Raw genomic sequence first — 17,721 nt, forward strand, 5'->3', positions numbered from 1 at the left:
CAGAGAAATGGCAACCACCCTCACAAACAATCTCTGGGTCAGAGTCAGAGGCAGGGTCCCATTCTCCAGGCTCAACCATAAATCTGTTTGGTTGACTGTGCAATTTCTAGTATCTACAAGAAATTAAGCAGGAATTTTACAGCCCACTTTAACCGTGCAGCCCAGATTCAATTTTGTTCTTCATGCTGAATGAAACAAGTGCTCTTGGGGAAAAAAACTTCTGGTGAGTCATCGAGGGCTGCATCGTAGCACACATGAAGGGAATGGAGAGAAGCAAAAGGAGGTTTCTTAGGCAACCTTTATTCTGCAACTTCCTAACATTTGCGCATTTGAATTCTAATATTCTTTTAACATAAGGAATAGCACTGCTTTGTGTTTTTTTTAAATACACGGTTTCTGTCACTTAAACTTTAAACTTCTGAACCGGATTCAATGACAGCTCTCATTCTCATATACCATCTCTAATGCAAAAATATTTTTACTGATACCTCTTTTTATAAGAGCAGGAAACAAAGAAAAACTAGTTGAATGTGGCTGTATCTTGTATTAGAGAACAATTTACTAATTTTTTTAAAATATATGCTGCATAAGAAATGTTATACATGCTGCATGTAGATATTCTTCTAATGGCATTAATTTGATAGTAGGTGAAGTCTCATGGCATTACTAGACAGCTAATCTAGGTTTGTGTTCTAGCAGTATTTTAAGACAGCTGACTGTAAAGTGCTGAATGGTAAAGTTCTAAGTTTTGAGTAAGGATATCTTCCAGTTGAAAAGGTTGTATCAAAGGCTCTGCTCTTCTGCTCCCTCCTCTTCCCCCCCAACCCCAACCAGGGGCATTGCTTTGATGGGTACATGTCTTTTGCTGTTGTAGAACAGAGAAAAATGAAAAAGGGTTGCATCTCCAGCTTTCAGCTACGTACAACTGGAAGTATTTCCCAATACCTTCTACCTTCCTCTTTCTCCTTCAAAAACAAACAAACCAAGAAAAGGAAGCCATCTGTTGTAGGTAAAAAACATAGCTTAAATTAATGAAGAGACACAAGACAAACCCAATTTTAAGGTGGTGTGCTTCCGCACATTTGTTATTGGGATGGGAAAAGTCAGGGGCTTGGAGCAGCAAAAAGGAGGCTGCAAGGAAGGTTTCCAATAAGAAGCAGCATTCTTGAAAAGAATAAGGGGCCAGAGAAGCAGAAGGTGAAGATTGTGGAAGGGAGGGATGATGCTGGAGCTCAGCGAGCTGCCTAGCAACAGATGCCAAAGGCTGCCCAGGGGCACTGGCCAGCAGGACCCGAGAGTGCTGCACAGCACAAACGCAACTTTCTGCCCAACCCTCCAGACAGCACCAACATCCCCGCTGGAAGGGAAGGGAGGCGAAGTGAACCTAACGCTGCTGGCAGGGAGGGGAGAAAAGCAGGTAGGTGCATGGAACTCTAAAGGTAGGATAAAAGCTCACCTCTTTTTGGTTCTTAAACCCCACTACCCAGATCTACTATGGACTGTCATTCCCACTGTCTCCCCTGTGACCCAAGCCCCCTTATCAATGTAAGTAAGCGTCCCATCACATTAAAATTGTATACACTGGCTGCATCTACTCTGAAACTCAGTTGACAATCCCACGCCTGGTAAATAAGGGAGTAAGACCTGCATTCTCACCCCGATCTTAGGGACTGCTTGGAAGGAAAGCCTTCTGAAGGTGCTCAGAGCCAGAGGAGCTGTGTCTGTCTCCACACCGACGATCAAGGGACCAGGACTGGAGACACTGGGAAGAAGGATGCATCTAACAGCATGCCTGTCCTCTAGTGTGCATACAACTAAAGTGTATCAATTTTATCTGTATAAATTATTTTAATAACCAGGATATTTTCAATTCAACAAGTAGTATTCAGGAATACACAGAAAAGTATTTGGCATTTGAAAATTATCTGTGCAACCATCTTCATTTATTCTTCATCAATGTTGAAATCCTCTTCTTCATGCTGAAATGCTGAAGTGCCCAATTCTTAAACAACATACGCATGGAAAACTTCTTAAAAAAAAAAAAAACCTCAAAAAAAAAAAGACCAAAAAAGCCCCCCAACCCCTCAAAGCAAAACACGACCCCTAGACTCCATACTTTCCCCACCGTTAGAACCAAAAGACCTCAGGATAAGAATAAATGTAAACAGCTCTGGTAGTCTGGCCCACAGTCAAATGTCCTTTTCAATACACAGCACACAAAAGCATAATGAATACTTTTGGCCCAAATATCAACAAAATATTTAAGAATGTACTTGAATAGTTTTCTTAATTATGGCTATTTTCTTAAATCTAGCTTCACACTGTCAGGTTTGCTAGCAGTTTTTGAAACAAGTTATTTCACTTTCTTTGAATTTACTGCTGTACTTCAATTTTCAATGTAATTTGGATCATGAGAAATGTCTTCTATTTCAACAGTCATAATCTGAATCATTATCAATTAACCAGTCAAGCCACAAAATGCTGACTCCTTTATCTCCCCCATCATTGTAATTTCCGTCTTAGAGGAGGAATTCAGTTAAACATAAAAGAGAGACTTCTGTAATACAAGATTATAGACTACTACAAGAACAACAACTACTTTACAATTTTTAATGCCTAGATAATTTTCAAAACGGCATGTCTACATTTTCAAAACCAGAAAGCACCATATATATATAGAGAGAGAGAGAGAAGATAAACTAAGTAACAATTTAAAAAAGAAAAAAAAAGCTGTCACTGTCCACAGGAACCATGTCTAGTCACGTTTTCAGTCAGTCAGTCAGCTAGCTGAGGGTCATGTCATTATTTAGTTTCTGTAGAAAAAACACAAGTACAAAAATAGTATCAAAAAGCAACATACCTATTTTTATTTAAAAACATATATATTATAAAACATAATCATTACAACACCATATAAATAAGACCTTTAATATATTTAGAAGAAGAATTCCAAAATTTTATATATGCTTCTCTAGCTTTTAAAGAGGTACCTCTTTTTCTGAGCGGCATGTGAAAGGCAGCAATTTTTCTGAAGTATACTGTTGATACAAAATATAGCACTTTTTTTTGATTTTTTTTAAAAAACATTTTTGCACAGAAAAAAATTATAAATATACATGTTAAACTTCAGGATTTAAAGGTTTGAACTCAAAAAAAAAAAAAAAAGAACACAAATCAAATTAGGATATTTTCAGGACAAGGATAATAAAAGACAATAACCAAGTATTTCCTGACAGCGAAAATGTTTTTCAACTTAGTAACTAACTAACTAATTATTTAAAAACATCAGTGAACATTTTCAGAAGGGGAAAAATGCAATGAATCCATTTGCTGTGGGTTAAAGCCAATCAGCAATGATTATTAAGAGACACAGAATCCAGCCCTAGATATCTGTGTTTTGCATTTCTAATATAGTGCTAGTTAGAAGCTCTGCTTCCTAAGGACTACTTGAAAGCTTCATGAAAAATGTTTGGGGTGGGGTTTGGGTTTTTTTTTGTTTGTGGGTTTGGGTTTTTTTGGGCGGTAGTGGTATTTAAATAGAACTACTAGGTTGCAATGAAGAGATTAATTGGAATTCCACAATATATTCTTCTGAAAGACACCAAATTCTTTCCTTCCTCTTCTATTTTTGAGCGATGTAATTTACACAACAGGCATCAGACAATTGCAGTGAGGTTCTCACAAAATACTCAAAGCAATGCAAAAGCCTGAGTAGAGAGCACAAGCTGGTCACCACCAAGAGCATTAACATAGCTTCTGCTTTTAGCAACTGCCTACAAGTAGACACTGTAGTTGACTTCTCAAGCCTACACCGACTCAAAGCAAGATGGTTTAAAGTGATTATTTCAATCATTAATACTTACTTAGCGTAAGAGGGGAGAACCTCACCCAAAAAAACTTACATTAGAACTTAAAGTAGTTAAGAGAACCTTATTGGTCTGTATTTCCATCATTTCTCTGCTACTTTTAACTAGTCATAAACAATTGAATTTTCATTGACTTGTAGGAGAGCCAGAGCCTGCAAAATTCATTAGATGGATTAGTTTAGAATATTAATACGTATGTATTCAAATTTTCCTGATAAACAAAGGTTGTTGTAAGATAATAGACTGTTCTTGTGATCAGAAGTTTACATTGCAAGAGCATTATAAGTAGCACACCATTACCATAAAACATTTTTAAGAAACAATTTTGTAAATTGTATTAAAAAAAAGATGATTTATGTAAGAAAAATATTATCGGGGAAAGAACTTCATAAAGTTAGATAAAACCCGTGTTGAAATATTTTATTTAAATTGAATTATTAAATTGAATTCAATTTATTTTCATATAGATTCCATTGAATTCATGTGTCTTATCACAGATTTTAATCAGAGAACCTTGCATAGAAAGGACTATTGCCGAAATCCAGTCACCTTGTTAGCAAGAAGAGGCAAGCAATGTAACAGGACTTTAGAAAGGATTTTTTTAAGAAGCAATGACTTCCTTAAGTGAAAACTCACAGAAATTTTAGCTAAGATTATTTCCTCCAGCTGCAATTCGAAAAGAACAAAAGTTAATATTCTCACATCTTCAAAAAAAAAAAAGTACAATTTCAGGGTAGAGAGAATTACATCCCCCTTTCACATGCACAATTTAAAGCTTTAATTGAAAGAAAAATGTAAGTCTCTAAGCTACTGCAAAACTTGTTGGTCAGTCAGTCCAGTGCAGAGTCAGAGTAGTAAGCCTGATTTAACAGACAAGCCCTTTTAAAAAGGCACAGATAGAATCTTTCTTTTTATGTATTTCACTTGAATTTGAGAAACTGGCTAAAGGACAAAAAGAGAGCAAGTAATTTTGTCTGTCTATCCTAAGAAGAGCCAGATGCTAAGGCAACCTGCTAAAAGACTCGGAATCAGAAGCCTGATGTACAGGATGTAGCAAGACATAGCACAGTAAATTTAGAAAGCTCTTCTACCTGTGTTAGCGCTCGGACACAGCGGCTGAAAGGCTAACCAGAGGGAAATACTCAGCAGTCGTTTGCACCAGAATCACACGTAATCTGGCCAAGACAGATTTAGGGTGTCCACCTTCAGATAAATTAAAACTACTACTCTTTATGATTTGAAAATCTACACAAATGCAAAAACCTAGGAAAGGACAAAAAGCTCTGCTGTAATTTTGCATGTGTAAAACAATTAATCTTCAAACGTGGCCTTATTTCTCCAGTTTTCTAATTAGATAAAATGGCACAACAGCAAAAGTATATGTCTTACCCTCACCTTATAGGGGAGTTCAGGCTTCTAAATAGTCATTAATAGGTATATACTAGACTTTTTGAACATAATTTGAAATAAAGTAAGTTTTAGCCTTTTGAAAATTCCATTTGATGACCAACTGCACCTTTTGTCAGCTGGAAACCTTAAGGAATCTTCTCAAAAATCACAGTGGAAAAGTGTGTGCTTGTGAATGTGTGCACATGTGTGTGTGAATTTAAAAAAAAAAAAAATTGTTTTAGCTAGACAATCAGAAAAGAACCTCCCAGTCTTCTCACTCTTTCCTTTGCTAAAAACAAAGAAACAAAAAGTAAGGATAAATTACCTTTATAATTTTGGATGCATATCATATCTACACTTTTTTAGGAAAAAGTAGTCAAGGCAGACCTGCTATTGCATTACACTTTACATCATAGTTTTTCCTGTAGTGACCAAGAGACTGGACTTTTATTATTGAAAGTCACATTAAAAACAAACAAAACCTTTGTACAAAGATAAGAGCATGGGTACAAGTTACTTAAAATTGCGTTCACCAGAGTTGCTCATTAAAAAAAAAGTTTCAAATGAGTTTTAGTTACAATTCAATGCAGAAAAAAGATGCCAGAAATCTTTTTTTTTAAAAAAAAAAAAAAAGCAAGTTGTATATAAAGACTAAGGCTGCCGTTAGTAACTGCTGCTTAGCAAAGAACAACATGGAAGTCCTTCGGGAAAAAGGAGGAAAAGAACACTATGGGCAGAATCTTTTTTGGTCTTTGCCACTCCCGGGTCACAAAGAGTATCTACACAAAGAAAGGTACAAGGAGTGAAACTTAGAAGTAAAAAGAGATGCAAAGAGAGTCAGGATTTCATGTGATGTTTTCTGAATAAGTTAAAGCAAAACTGCATGTCCCCTACAAAGATAATATGGCTACTGAAATTATTTGGAAACTACAGTAAAATTTGGGAGTTATTTTGTAGAAAAGAGGGCTTAACCTTTCCCCCCCAACTATAGTTCTCCTTTAGTAATAGTCCTAATGTTAAAATAAAACCCAACAACAAAACCACAACATAATTTGAGTCAAATCAATGTTTTAAAAGACAAAGTGAATTTTGGTCCCTGAAGTATCTAAAACCTCTCTATGAGCTCAGCCAGCTTTCATAGGCCATAAGCATGAACTAATAAATTCTCAAACTAGTTATCTTAAACGTACACCTCAATCTCCTATCACACATTCCAGCTACATCTGATTTCTGAGAATGCAGATGACCCAAATATCCCAAACCTTCAGTTCTACCTGGTAACCTTCCCTGTCCTTCCCATGTCCTTTTTTTTTTACCCTTTCCCTCCTCTGCCCTTCAAGGGCTGAACTCTGCATCTTTATCCAACACCGCTGTGGGGGCATGTGTTTTAATGAAAGACAAGACACACACAAGCTGATCTCAGTTCCATTGTTTATTGTTCCATATTCTTTTCAATGTTAACTGATACTCTTAGGTACATAAAGTAGTATTTCTGTGCACATCCAGATTGATGTTAATCAACTGGTTCATATTTGTTCAAAAATTATAAAAATAGATTTTTACTAAAAGTGTACGTGTGCATATATAAGCATACACACACCCATATATACATATATATGTATACACACACATATATTACAAATTAATTTTCAAGTTGTTAGCTAAAAACAGATTTCAGGTTTATCATTATATGTTCATACCTAACTTCAACATGCTTTGCCTATCACTATTTCAAGTAGTTGAACTTCAGTTTAAGTAACAGCTCAGACTGGGTACTCACCTGCTCAGTAAGTTCTCTGACGTTTGTTAGATTCTTCTGTAGGTGAGTCTGCCAACCTTACTTTAAGCCTGACACCATTCACAATCTTGCCATGTAACGCAGTTATGGCATCACTGGCACTTGCTCTATCTGCAAATTTTGCGTAGCCCACATTTTTTCCAGCTACCAGGTAAACTTTTATCAAGTGTCCAAAACGACTGGGGAAAAAAAAAGAAAAACAAACAAAAAGATAATTTACAGGTTTTGCTGCAACATAGATACCTATTATCTGATCTGAAGTAAATATAGAATCATAGAATTGTTTAGGTTGGAAAAGACCTTTTTTTTCCACCAGGCAGCTTTCCAGCCTCTCCTCCCCAAGCCTGTAGCATTGCATGGGGTTGTTGTGACCCAAGTGCAGGACCCGGCACTGAGCCTTGTTGAACCTCATACAATCAGCCTCAGCCCATCGATCCAGCCTGTCCAGATCCCTCTGTAGAGCCTTCCTGCCCTCAAGCAGACCAACACTCCCACACAGCTTGGTGACACCTGCAAACTGACTGAGGGTACACTCGATCCCCTCGTCCAGATCATTGATAAAGCTATTAAAGAAAACCGGCCCAGTACTGAGCCCTGGGGAGCGCCACTTGTGACCGGCCACCATCTGGATTTAACTCCATTCACCACAGCTCTCTGGGTCCAACCACCCAGCCAGTTTTTTTACCCAGTGAAGAGCACACCCGTCCAAGCCATGAGCAGCCAGTTTCTTCAGGAGAATGCTGTGGGAAACTGTGTCAAAGGCTTTACTAAAGTCTGGGTAGATGTGATTTGGTAGCTGCAAAAACTATATTCTCATAGGTATACTGTATTTTCTTGTGCTGCCCTCCTCCAAATCTCCCAATTTTCATATCCCGTTCTCTAGAATTCCAGGCAGCATAGAAATAAAATCAAAAGTTCGTAGGCAATGTTTTCTACAGAATATTACAATAGAACCAGAAGCACCAGTGATTTATCTTTTTTAAAAGAATATGTAAAGCTAATCAATACCACAACAAAACAAAATAAGCACACACACACAAACCAGCAGGTAATTCAAAGGCTAAACTTGCAACTCACTTAAATGACCTTGCTCAGTTGTGATTCATTTTTGAAAAGGTCTCACTGAAATGACTCAGAAAGCAAGTGCAAAATCCTTGTGGAAAAACCCAGATTTCCAAGTCCTCAGGAGATTCCTGGACAGCTCCTTAAAAAATGTTTTCAAAAAATAAAGTCTGCTTGCTTCATACTGAAGTTATACAAGTGTCAAGACTAGGATGCATAGCCTTTTTCTTCTCCAGCATCCAGTTAAGAAAATCCAGTATATCAGATAGGTACAGTTTTAAATTCCACACAAGTTTATATTGTTTCTTTTCCCCTCCTGGTGCTTTGAAAGTATTTTGTCTTTCCAAAGATTTATTGCAAATGCCAGCTATTACAAGAGGGAAATAATGTCTTTTTCTTCAAGAATACACTAAAAATAAATAATATAAAATACTGGAGAACAGCTGAACTATAGATTTGTTTTAAAGATGGCAACAATTGTCTCTCAAGCCTTTGCTCCTCAGAGGGAGGCAGTGTGAAAGGACAGTTGAAACAGTGTCATTAAGATGCAAACCATCAAAATGTCTCAGGACATAGGAGAAAAGAGACCTCCCTATACTTACTCCCCTAAATTACTGTGGAAATTTATCAAAATACCTAAACTCCTTATAGAAATATGTACAAGAAAATGCCAAATAAATTAGGTTATAAGAACAGCAAGTACTACACTTATTGGTTAAAAAATTTTAAAAGAGTAGACATGTTACTTCAGATCACATTACTCGATAATAAAGCTGCTATACTGATGATCTTGCATCTGTGTTTCAAGGTAAATTCCATTACACACTTGTTTCATAACACAACTGCTACCTATTGATCACTTACTACTTATTGATCACTGTGTACTGTCTTTTCCGGAAAGAGTTTTCATGATGACCATCTTTTTTTTTTTATTTTCAACATTTATTTTAAACATGTCATGGTTATTTTTTTGGTTAAAGAACACTTATTTGTAAATGGAGTCTTACCAAAACACATCCTCCAACACATTTACGGGTAAAGGATGGGGATGAAAAAGTATGAAAAGCCTTTCCTTCACAGAAGTGTCAGGTGGAACTTTTTTTTTGTGTGGTGGAAGTATTGCATCTGTTTGGGGCTGAAGTAACTGTGAGCCAGAAGTTCCTCCAAATGCCTGCTGAAACAGGGCAAAAATGCAAGTATAAATTAACCAATGCAGGGGGAGGGAAGTAATTTTACCTTCTTTACAATTTTTGTTCTATCACAGGACATAAACAGGCTCTACCAGTTCTCAATTAATTTGTTTACTCTGGATATTTCATTAAATTGGACAATAAATCCAAGTAAAGTCAGACACCTTTACAGGGATTAAAAACGTACAAACCAACCAGAGGTACATCTTAAAAATGTAGCATCTAAAACAGTTACAGAAGAAAGTGAGCAGTGTTCTTCCTTGACATGTCTGAAGTTTCTTACAACTCAGAAGAATATTAACAGTATCCATTATATTAACTTACAGGAGGTGTCCTATACTGCTGAGCAATTGCATTGTTATTCCGCAACACTGATGACACATGCGCTGTTACCAGCTGTGTTGCCATTTTTCTGATGAGGCTGCAAGCAGAAGTGATGATAAACTATTTTAAAGAAAAAGCTAAGTTACAGTAATCATAAATTATTTCATTTTCACTTTATTTTTCAGCAAGTGAAAATAAATTTTAATGCACAGCTAAAAGCATATCTGGAATTCTGTGAACTCGTGTAGATAAAAATCAAGTCAGGCTTTCATGACACTCTAGCCGTGATCTGAAAGTATGCATGCTGACTGCAACTCACTCAAAGGACTCATATATTTCTACATTTAGAGATACAAACCTCTTGTTTGCTTTTTTTAATACTCTGGCAGGGAATAAAAAAAAAAATTAACTCTACAGAGCCCACTAGATTTTGTAAAAGGTGCCTAAAAGGCAGAAGGGATGGAAAAAAATGTAACCTGTTTCAATAAAGAGCACAGAGATTGAATTCAGAAGTCAGAATATTATCACAGAAAGTTTACTTTCAGGTCTCATTTTCCAGTAATTTTTCTTTGTTCTGTTTGGGAATAAGAAAAAGCAATTGCACTTTTTGCATAGATTCACAGCCCATGTTGTAGGACCATGAAATGCCTAAATTTCAGAAAATACTACCTACAAGTATGAAATAAGACCACAGTGGCATTGCTGTTACTTCTTATGTAAAAAAAAAAAAAAAAAAAAAAAATATTTCTTCTAAATATTGCTTTCCAGAATACAAGTTACAACTTTCTATATGTATTGGTACTTACTCTGAGCTATCACTTCCATCTTCTAGGAAAATGACAGTTAATCGATTTCCAGGAGGATACTCAAAACCGTGTAATTTATACTTGGCATATATAGCTGATGCAGCAGTACTGTACTGAATCACCGCATACCCTACAAATACAGTGCACACAGTTTCAGTTGATATGGGTAAATCCTAAGAACAAACTACACTCATAAAGCACTATGACTAAAGTGCACATTGTCAGGCATGATACAAAATTCTGAAGTCTTTTAATGTACTTTTTTTACCACAGAATACATTACTTAATAGCAACATCAGTAGCGTTTGTGAAGAAAAATTCAGTGGAATTAACTAGTGACAGATCAGCTATATTTATGCTAACTTGAAAAGCTGGTAACAAAGCAACACAAGTAAAAACATGTCTTCTTCCCTAACCCTGTATTAGAAACAAAAACATATACAGTTTCATTTTAAAATGCAATTATCCCATCAACAGTGAATCACAAGTACTGTAAAGTTACATTTTAAGTCTGAATCATTTCTGTTTCAAGCTTCTTGGGAAACAGAGCTCTTCCACGTTTTTCTCAGCAATAGCGAAACAAGAAAACTGAAACCAAAACAATCCTTCCAATACAAAACAGTATTTGTTTTGGAATGATTTAATCCTGTTTACTCATGTCAGCTTCTACACACAGAGACACATACGCACACCCTAGTTCATGTTGAAAACTCAGAAGATCTGTTTAGAGAACATGAAAACTACATGTCTAATATTTTTCAAAACTTTTTCTCCTTTTATTCAGCCCAAAACTATTAACTGAATTTGACCAAAAAGCACTTCTTCTGGTTTTGATTCTGTCCTTGAGATTCTATTATCTGAAAATAGAGGTATTTAAGGCTACCTGTCAAAAGAGGTTCAAACAAGACTAAATTTTTGGGTTTATGCATCAGTGATAGCAGCAGCCATTGATACATAAAACATTAATTCTTTCCAACAAGTGTACTGTATTTGCAACACAAATGAAGTACAATTAAGATTACTTCCACTCATAAAAAAAGTCTTTCTGAACTTTAACTTACCACTATTAGTATGAGGATCTCGCTGAACATCACAATATTCCAGTCCTGGGACTAGATCAAAGAGGGCAAACAGCTGCTCTTGGATAAAGGGAAGCTGCGATACCACTGACAGACGTTTGGAGACTGACTCTTGAATTCTGCTCTCATTTTTTTCAAAACTACAAAACTCTGGCTGCCCACCTCAATAATCAACACAAAAATAAATAATTCAAGTCATCACACTAGCATGCCTTCATTTCATACATATTTTTCATTTAACTTTTAAAAGCAATCTAGGTCAACTATATACTAAAGGTAAAGTGCTTATTTCACCAACGCAGGTCACAGAATAATCAGCCAACTAGAGGAAAGCGAGCCATAAAAATATAGAAACGAAATACTTGACTCCTTTCTAACTCCAACACTCAATCTACTACATAAGTGTTGATCTAAGCCTCCGTTAGCTTCCCTTCTTCCAAACTGCGTTCTTACTTTGTGACCGTACTCAAGTCCACAAATAATTTTTAGTATAAAAAGCTGAGACTTACAAAATGGAAGTGTATTTCCTCTTGGTTCTTGCCTTGTGTTATTACTATAATAATCATGTTCAAAAGAGTCAGATGACTTATTTTTAGGTTCAGCCAAAATAGCCCTGTAGCCTGAAAGAAACAATCACACATATAGCAACGCCTCAGCATATCTGAATTATCTGACCGGATCTGCATTCTCCAAGTACCGTATTTAGAAACATATTATTCTAAAAACCCAGAAAGTGCTGGCTTTAGGAAAATAACTAATTTATAACTCTTGCAGTCTGCCATAATAATTGCCTGAAAATTAACAACTTCCACATAGAACTACTCCTAGTCACAAGCTAAGCACAACAGAGCCTTCTTGCTGTGAGTGTGACTGAGCACTGGCACAGGTTCCCCAGAGAGGTTGTGGAGTCTCTGTCCTTGGAGATATCCAAAAGCCATCTGGACATGGTCCTGGGCAACCACAGTGCCCAGGTGACCCTGGCTGAGCCAGGCAGGTGCCAAGACGATCTCCAGAGGTCCCTTCCAACTTCAACCATTCTGTGATACTTGGCAGGATTCAGAGACACTCCAGAGGCAATCATTTGAACTTCCATGCTGTAACAGCAGTTTATGCAGGTTTTGCACTGATCTAGGTTTTGCTTTTATGAAAGAAATAGTTATTACTCACAGGCTATCCAACTAATTTCATTTCAACCTCACAGCAAAAAGGAAATAAAATTTAACTGCTAAGTAATCTCAGACTCATATTCCTATGCAAGAATTGTCACAAATATAATTTTTGTAGAACCACTTACAATAGATATGATGTAGCAATACCATATATATTACTGGAGAAAAAAGAAAAAAAAACCCACAAGAACTACAAAAAACCAACCACACTCACACACCAAGTTGTTTCATATTTGTGATTAAGCAAACATTGAACAGGAGGTTGGACTGGAAGGCTGCTGTTAGGTTTCCCCAAAAGCCTTTCTCCTCCTGGACGAGCTTCAGCCCCTGACCACCTTGGTGGCCTTCCACTGGACTCATTCAAATTCATTAACACCCTTTTGGTACTAGAGCATAAATAACCAATGGTTGGTCATAAAGCATACAAAGTCTTCCATTCTGTAACAGATTAATCATGACATTAAATGAAAACAAACAAAAAAAAAAACCACAAAACAAACCAACTCCCAAACTTCAATTAAGATGTAGTTGTTCCTAAATAAATTTAATCAAAACAGTACACCTATGGATTATCAAATATATTTTATATCTAAATTCATTTTATATCAAATATATTTGATTAAAAATGCATATTCCTAGGGATACATTAAAATGAGGTTTTCCTGTGTATGAAGCCTACATTACAGGCATATAATAATGCATGAAGGAGAATTCTATAACCATGTCCAAACTCTTTTCACTGGCCTTACTTGCAGTTTGGTCCTGCAAGAATGTAATCAGGTGACTGTTCTCAATGAGTGTTAATAATACTATTTTTTATTTGCATAGAACTTTGTCTCAAGATGTGTTTACAGCCTAAATAATTTACCTGCAAACAAAACTAAAAATTAAAGGTACATTAATGATGATACACACTTATTGTGAAAAACTTGAAAGAATTCATTCAAATTCTTACTTCGATCACACTCTTCAATTGCTCGGGCAGCTTGCGATGGTTTTAAATACCTCACATAGCCCAAACCTTTACTTTCTCCAGTAGTCTTGTTTTTAATAATGCTGCAATATTCAATGTCTCCATACATCTAGAACAATTAAAAAGCATATTAATTTACAATATTTGAAAATGCATTAAAGTTCCATGTGTTAAGCCCTTCTGATAAATTAAGACAAAAGCAATTTGAAAAACAATTAACAAATAGCAAATCAGTACCTTAAACTTCTCTCGCAGATCTTCTTCTGTATAGGATTTTGGTATCATAACAAAGATTCGTGTAAGCTCCTCATCTTCAACATCTCGGTGGCTTCCAGAAGCTCTTGACTGTGCAATAAATACCTAATGAAATAATTACATAGCCATTAATTACTGGAGAAAGGGTCTTAACCACATATCAACAAGCAAGAAAAATAGTTTGTTTTAACAAATCTTTGTATTTATCTTTCGCATGAACTAGCTTTCCTAATATGGAAAAAAAAGAACATCTCTGATCATAGATGCATCTGTGACAAAAGGCCTACAAACATAATACACCCCAAATGGTTTCCCAAACAGGACAGAGGCCAGCAGCAGTTCTCACTGGGGATAATGAAGAACGTTCAGGACTATCAAAGCCTGATTCACCAGCACTGCCAATGTCACAGGTGGCATGTGGGGTAGCAAAAAATGCATTGCTGCAACAGGCCTAGTATAGCAGTGGCAACAAAAAATAAGCAAGCAAAAAACCAAGCCTAGCAGCTTATTAAAAGTTTCCTACTGCAGTCCATTGCTCAGTTGGGCCAAAGTCTGCAGGTCTAGCGCTCCGTGAAAGTTTGTTAACTTCTCACATCTGTAACTGTTAAAATCCTTTTTAATTATTGAAATAAATTTATCTCAGAAGTGCACCCCAGAAGGCACCCAGGAAAAAAAAAACCAAGTGAACAAACCAAGCCAAAACAACCAAGTAAGAAAAATGCAAACAACCTTCAAAATAAGCCTCTTATGCAAAAACAGGAACTGATATCACAGAGCTCTCACATTATTTTTCTTACAGTCATGCAGGGGAGTAAGGAATACAACTCTCATTTTTTGGCTTCTAACCACAAGGTCTTCAAAAAATATTTTTTACTGATTGAACTGCATTTTCAAGTGAAACACATGTAATCTTCTTTCACTGTTCAAAGTCATTCATATCTTCTTAGTACTTGGGGGATATGAAAACAATTCAAAAGGCCAAAAGCTGCCAGCCAGCCAGCTCCACCGATGAAAAAAAATCCCATAATTGTTTTGAAACAAACCTGTACATAACCTACAAAACCAATATAAAATATAATTACTTGCAAAGACAGTGCTATTTATTCACATCGATCTTGCTTACAATAAATAAAATATATTGCTTTAGAATATTTCACAGAGAGTCCCTCAAAAAAAAAAAAAAAAAAAAAAAAGGCTGGTTTGCAGGTACTGCATTTTCCCCAGGACTGCTGCAGCTTATGCCACGCGTGGGAACTTCAGACAAGGGTGGGGGCCACTGACGAGCACCGCCAAGCGCGCAAGCCCCGCAGCCCGAAACCGCCCGGGTTTGACCCAAAAGGGTGACAGCATCAACACCAGTAGCGCGGGCGGAGAGAGGGCCACAAGGCGCGGCTCTGACGCTCCCCGTGGCGGTTCGCTGCCCGCCGCCAAGCGAGGCGGCCAGCTCGCTGGGGGTGTTCCAGGACTGCTCCCGGCGGGCCTCGGCCACCGGCCGCCCCCGCAGCCCCCTGCTGAGGGGCTTCCCGTCACCCCCGCGTAGGCCAACACGACCTGCAAGCGGCAAGCTCGGGGCGCAGCGGCCGAGGCCTGCTTCCCTCCGCGGCCGCCATGCTGGGGAGGGAGCGGGGGGCACCCCGCCGGGACTCGCTCGCTTCCTCTGGCCCCGCTCCCCGCCAGGAAGGGGGCGGTGCGGCGCGGCCCGGCGGCGGTACCTTGATGGGCTTGGTGTCGGGGACCAGGCTGCGGCCGTGCATCTCTTCCATGGCCCGGCAGGCCTGCGAGCTACGGGCGAACTTGATGAAGGCGATGCCGCGGGACTCGTTGGTGCGCTTGTCCCGCAGGAGCCAGATGTTCTGGATGTCCCCGAAGGGGGCGAAGCGCTCCCGGATCAGCGCCTCCCCGGTGTCCTTGCCCAGCACCACGAAGACGCGGCTGTTGGGCGGCTCGTCCAGGCACTCGGCCGAGAGGCGGAAGCCGCTGCCCTCCTCCATAGCGGGGCCGCCGGGCTCCCGCGCCGCCGGGGACCGCTGGCTTTTCTCGGGGGCCGGCGGGGAACGGCCGCAGCGCCCTTTCCGCCGGGGAGACAACATGTCCTTCCCCTTCTCGTCCTCCTCCTCTTCCTCTGCGCCGGCCGCGCCCCTCCCGCCTCGCCGCGCCCAGTCAGGGCCGGGGCCTCGCCTGCGGCGGGCGGGACTCCCCGGCTGCCCCACGCCGGGCTTCAGCACCCGGCCTGCGGACGGGGCCGCGGCGTCGCCTTTGGCCGGCTTGTGCGGCGTTCCCCGGGGAGCGGGGCTGCGCGGCAGGAGCGCCTCCCGGCCTGCCCGGGGCACCGGCGTGCCTACCCTGGAGGAGACAGGCGCCTGCTCCCCGGGAAGGACTCAGCAGAAACGAATCGGGAATGGCGCCCGCTCCTCCCTGTCAGCGCCCGGCCAGGGGCCGTGTCACAGAGGCACCGAACGGGAGGAACCCCCGGAGGTCAGCGGGGCAACCCCCTGCTCGGGCAGGGCCACCTACAGCATCTTTGTGGCCCTTCACTGGACTCCCTGCAGTATGTCCATGTCTCTCTCACACTGGGGAGCCCAGAGCTGGAGACAGTACTCCAAGTCTGGCCTCACCAGTCCTGAATATAGGGGAAGAGTCATCTCCCTTGTCCTGCTGGTGACACTCCTCCTAATGTAGCCCAGAGTAGCTGCCTTTGCCACAAGGGCTCATTGCTGGCTCCTGTGCACCTTGGTGTCCACCATGACACCTATGTCCTTTTCTGCAAAGCTGCTTTCAGCTGGTCACCCCCAACACGTACTGGTGTATGGGGTTGTTCCTCCCCAAGTGCAGGACTCTTCACTTCGCCTCGCTGAACTTCTTGATGCTTCCATCATTCTCCAGCCTGTTGGGTCCATCTGGATGGCACCGTGACCCTCTGGTATATCGACGACGACTCCCAGTTTTGCACCCTGTGTCAACATTTCCCTAGCATATGCAGCACTTCTGCTGCAATAATTTATTTTTAAGGGGCCCCCTTCCACCAGAGACTCACTACACTACAATGGTGACCCACCTCCTTTGTAACAGCACTAGTGTCATAAAAGAGAGAGTTCCTCCATGAAGAAACCATTGTCAGGGCCTTTACTGCTTGTTGTGGTTTAATCCAGCAGGCAGCTCAAACAATCCTACAGCCATTCGCTCACTCCCCACCCAGTGGGATGGGGAGAGAATTCAAATGAAAAAAAAGGTAAAACTTGTGGATTGAGATAAAGACAGTTTAGTAGGACAGAAAAAGAAGGTAACAATAACAACGATAATAACGATGATGATGATAATAGTAGTAATAACAATAATAATAATAATAATAATAATAATAATAATAGAACCCGAAGCTGATACTCAGCTAGTTCTCGAGCTGAACTGCCTCCTGGCCAACCCCCCCAGAGAAGCTAAAAAATCTTTGACTGAGTGTAGACACTACAACTACCTGGCAACAACTGAAAACATCAGTGTGATATCAACATCATTCTCATACTAGAGCAAAACCACAGCACTATATTGGCTACTATAAAGAAAATTAACTCTATCATCTCAGCTAAAACCAGGACACTGCTATACACAACAGTGGGGTTTAACATGCATCTTGTGAACTCTCAGGATACTGAGGCCCAGGGAACTCAGTGTATTTCATCGGAAAGAAACACCAAAAATATATTACTTTTCTGTAATAATGTTCAAAATTCCTCTTTTTTAAAAGATTTTTTACATAGATCAAAATGGGTGATGTTGAAAAAATGCAAGATCTTGATTCAGATGTGTTCTCAGTGC

General features: G+C 39.5%; 1 protein-coding gene across 4 annotated transcripts; it reads right to left on the reverse strand.

Moving 5' to 3' along the window:
* Positions 1-1,824: 1,824 nt before the first annotated feature.
* RBM45 (RNA binding motif protein 45) lies at positions 1,825-16,248 on the reverse strand. 4 transcript variants are annotated; one of them, XM_075756570.1, is made up of 10 exons: positions 15,624-16,246; positions 13,894-14,016; positions 13,639-13,765; positions 12,024-12,134; positions 11,497-11,676; positions 10,436-10,565; positions 9,630-9,726; positions 9,123-9,286; positions 7,036-7,232; positions 1,825-2,813 (listed from the first exon to the last, which is right to left on the reverse strand). In XM_075756570.1, the coding sequence occupies exons 1-9, from the start codon at positions 15,999-16,001 to the stop codon at positions 7,040-7,042; spliced, it is 1,503 nt and encodes a 500-aa protein (XP_075612685.1). In that variant the 5' UTR covers positions 16,002-16,246; the 3' UTR covers positions 1,825-2,813; positions 7,036-7,039. The 4 variants fall into 4 exon arrangements, with proteins under 4 accessions (XP_075612685.1, XP_075612683.1, XP_075612686.1 ...); XM_075756568.1 differs by having other exon boundaries at positions 9,123-9,289; positions 15,624-16,243; XM_075756571.1 differs by lacking the exon at positions 1,825-2,813 and having other exon boundaries at positions 6,673-7,232; positions 15,624-16,248.
* Positions 16,249-17,721: the final 1,473 nt, after the last annotated feature.

Source organism: Balearica regulorum, chromosome 6 (assembly GCF_011004875.1).
Source record: "Balearica regulorum gibbericeps isolate bBalReg1 chromosome 6, bBalReg1.pri, whole genome shotgun sequence".
Classification (NCBI taxonomy): domain Eukaryota; kingdom Metazoa; phylum Chordata; class Aves; order Gruiformes; family Gruidae; genus Balearica; species Balearica regulorum.

Bases quoted from the DNA above. Each gene is read 5' to 3' on its own strand.
- RBM45 (XM_075756568.1), bottom strand. From the start codon at position 16,001: ATGTTGTCTCCCCGGCGGAAAGGGCGCTGCGGCCGTTCCCCGCCGGCC. The intron at 12,135-13,638 runs GTAAGAATTTGA...TGTTTCTTTCAG, and splicing joins AATTGAAGAGTGTGATCGAA to GCTACAGGGCTATTTTGGCT. The intron at 7,233-9,122 runs GTAAGACTCCAT...TTTTTTCCCCAG, and splicing joins GTGTTGGAGGATGTGTTTTG to TCGTTTTGGACACTTGATAA.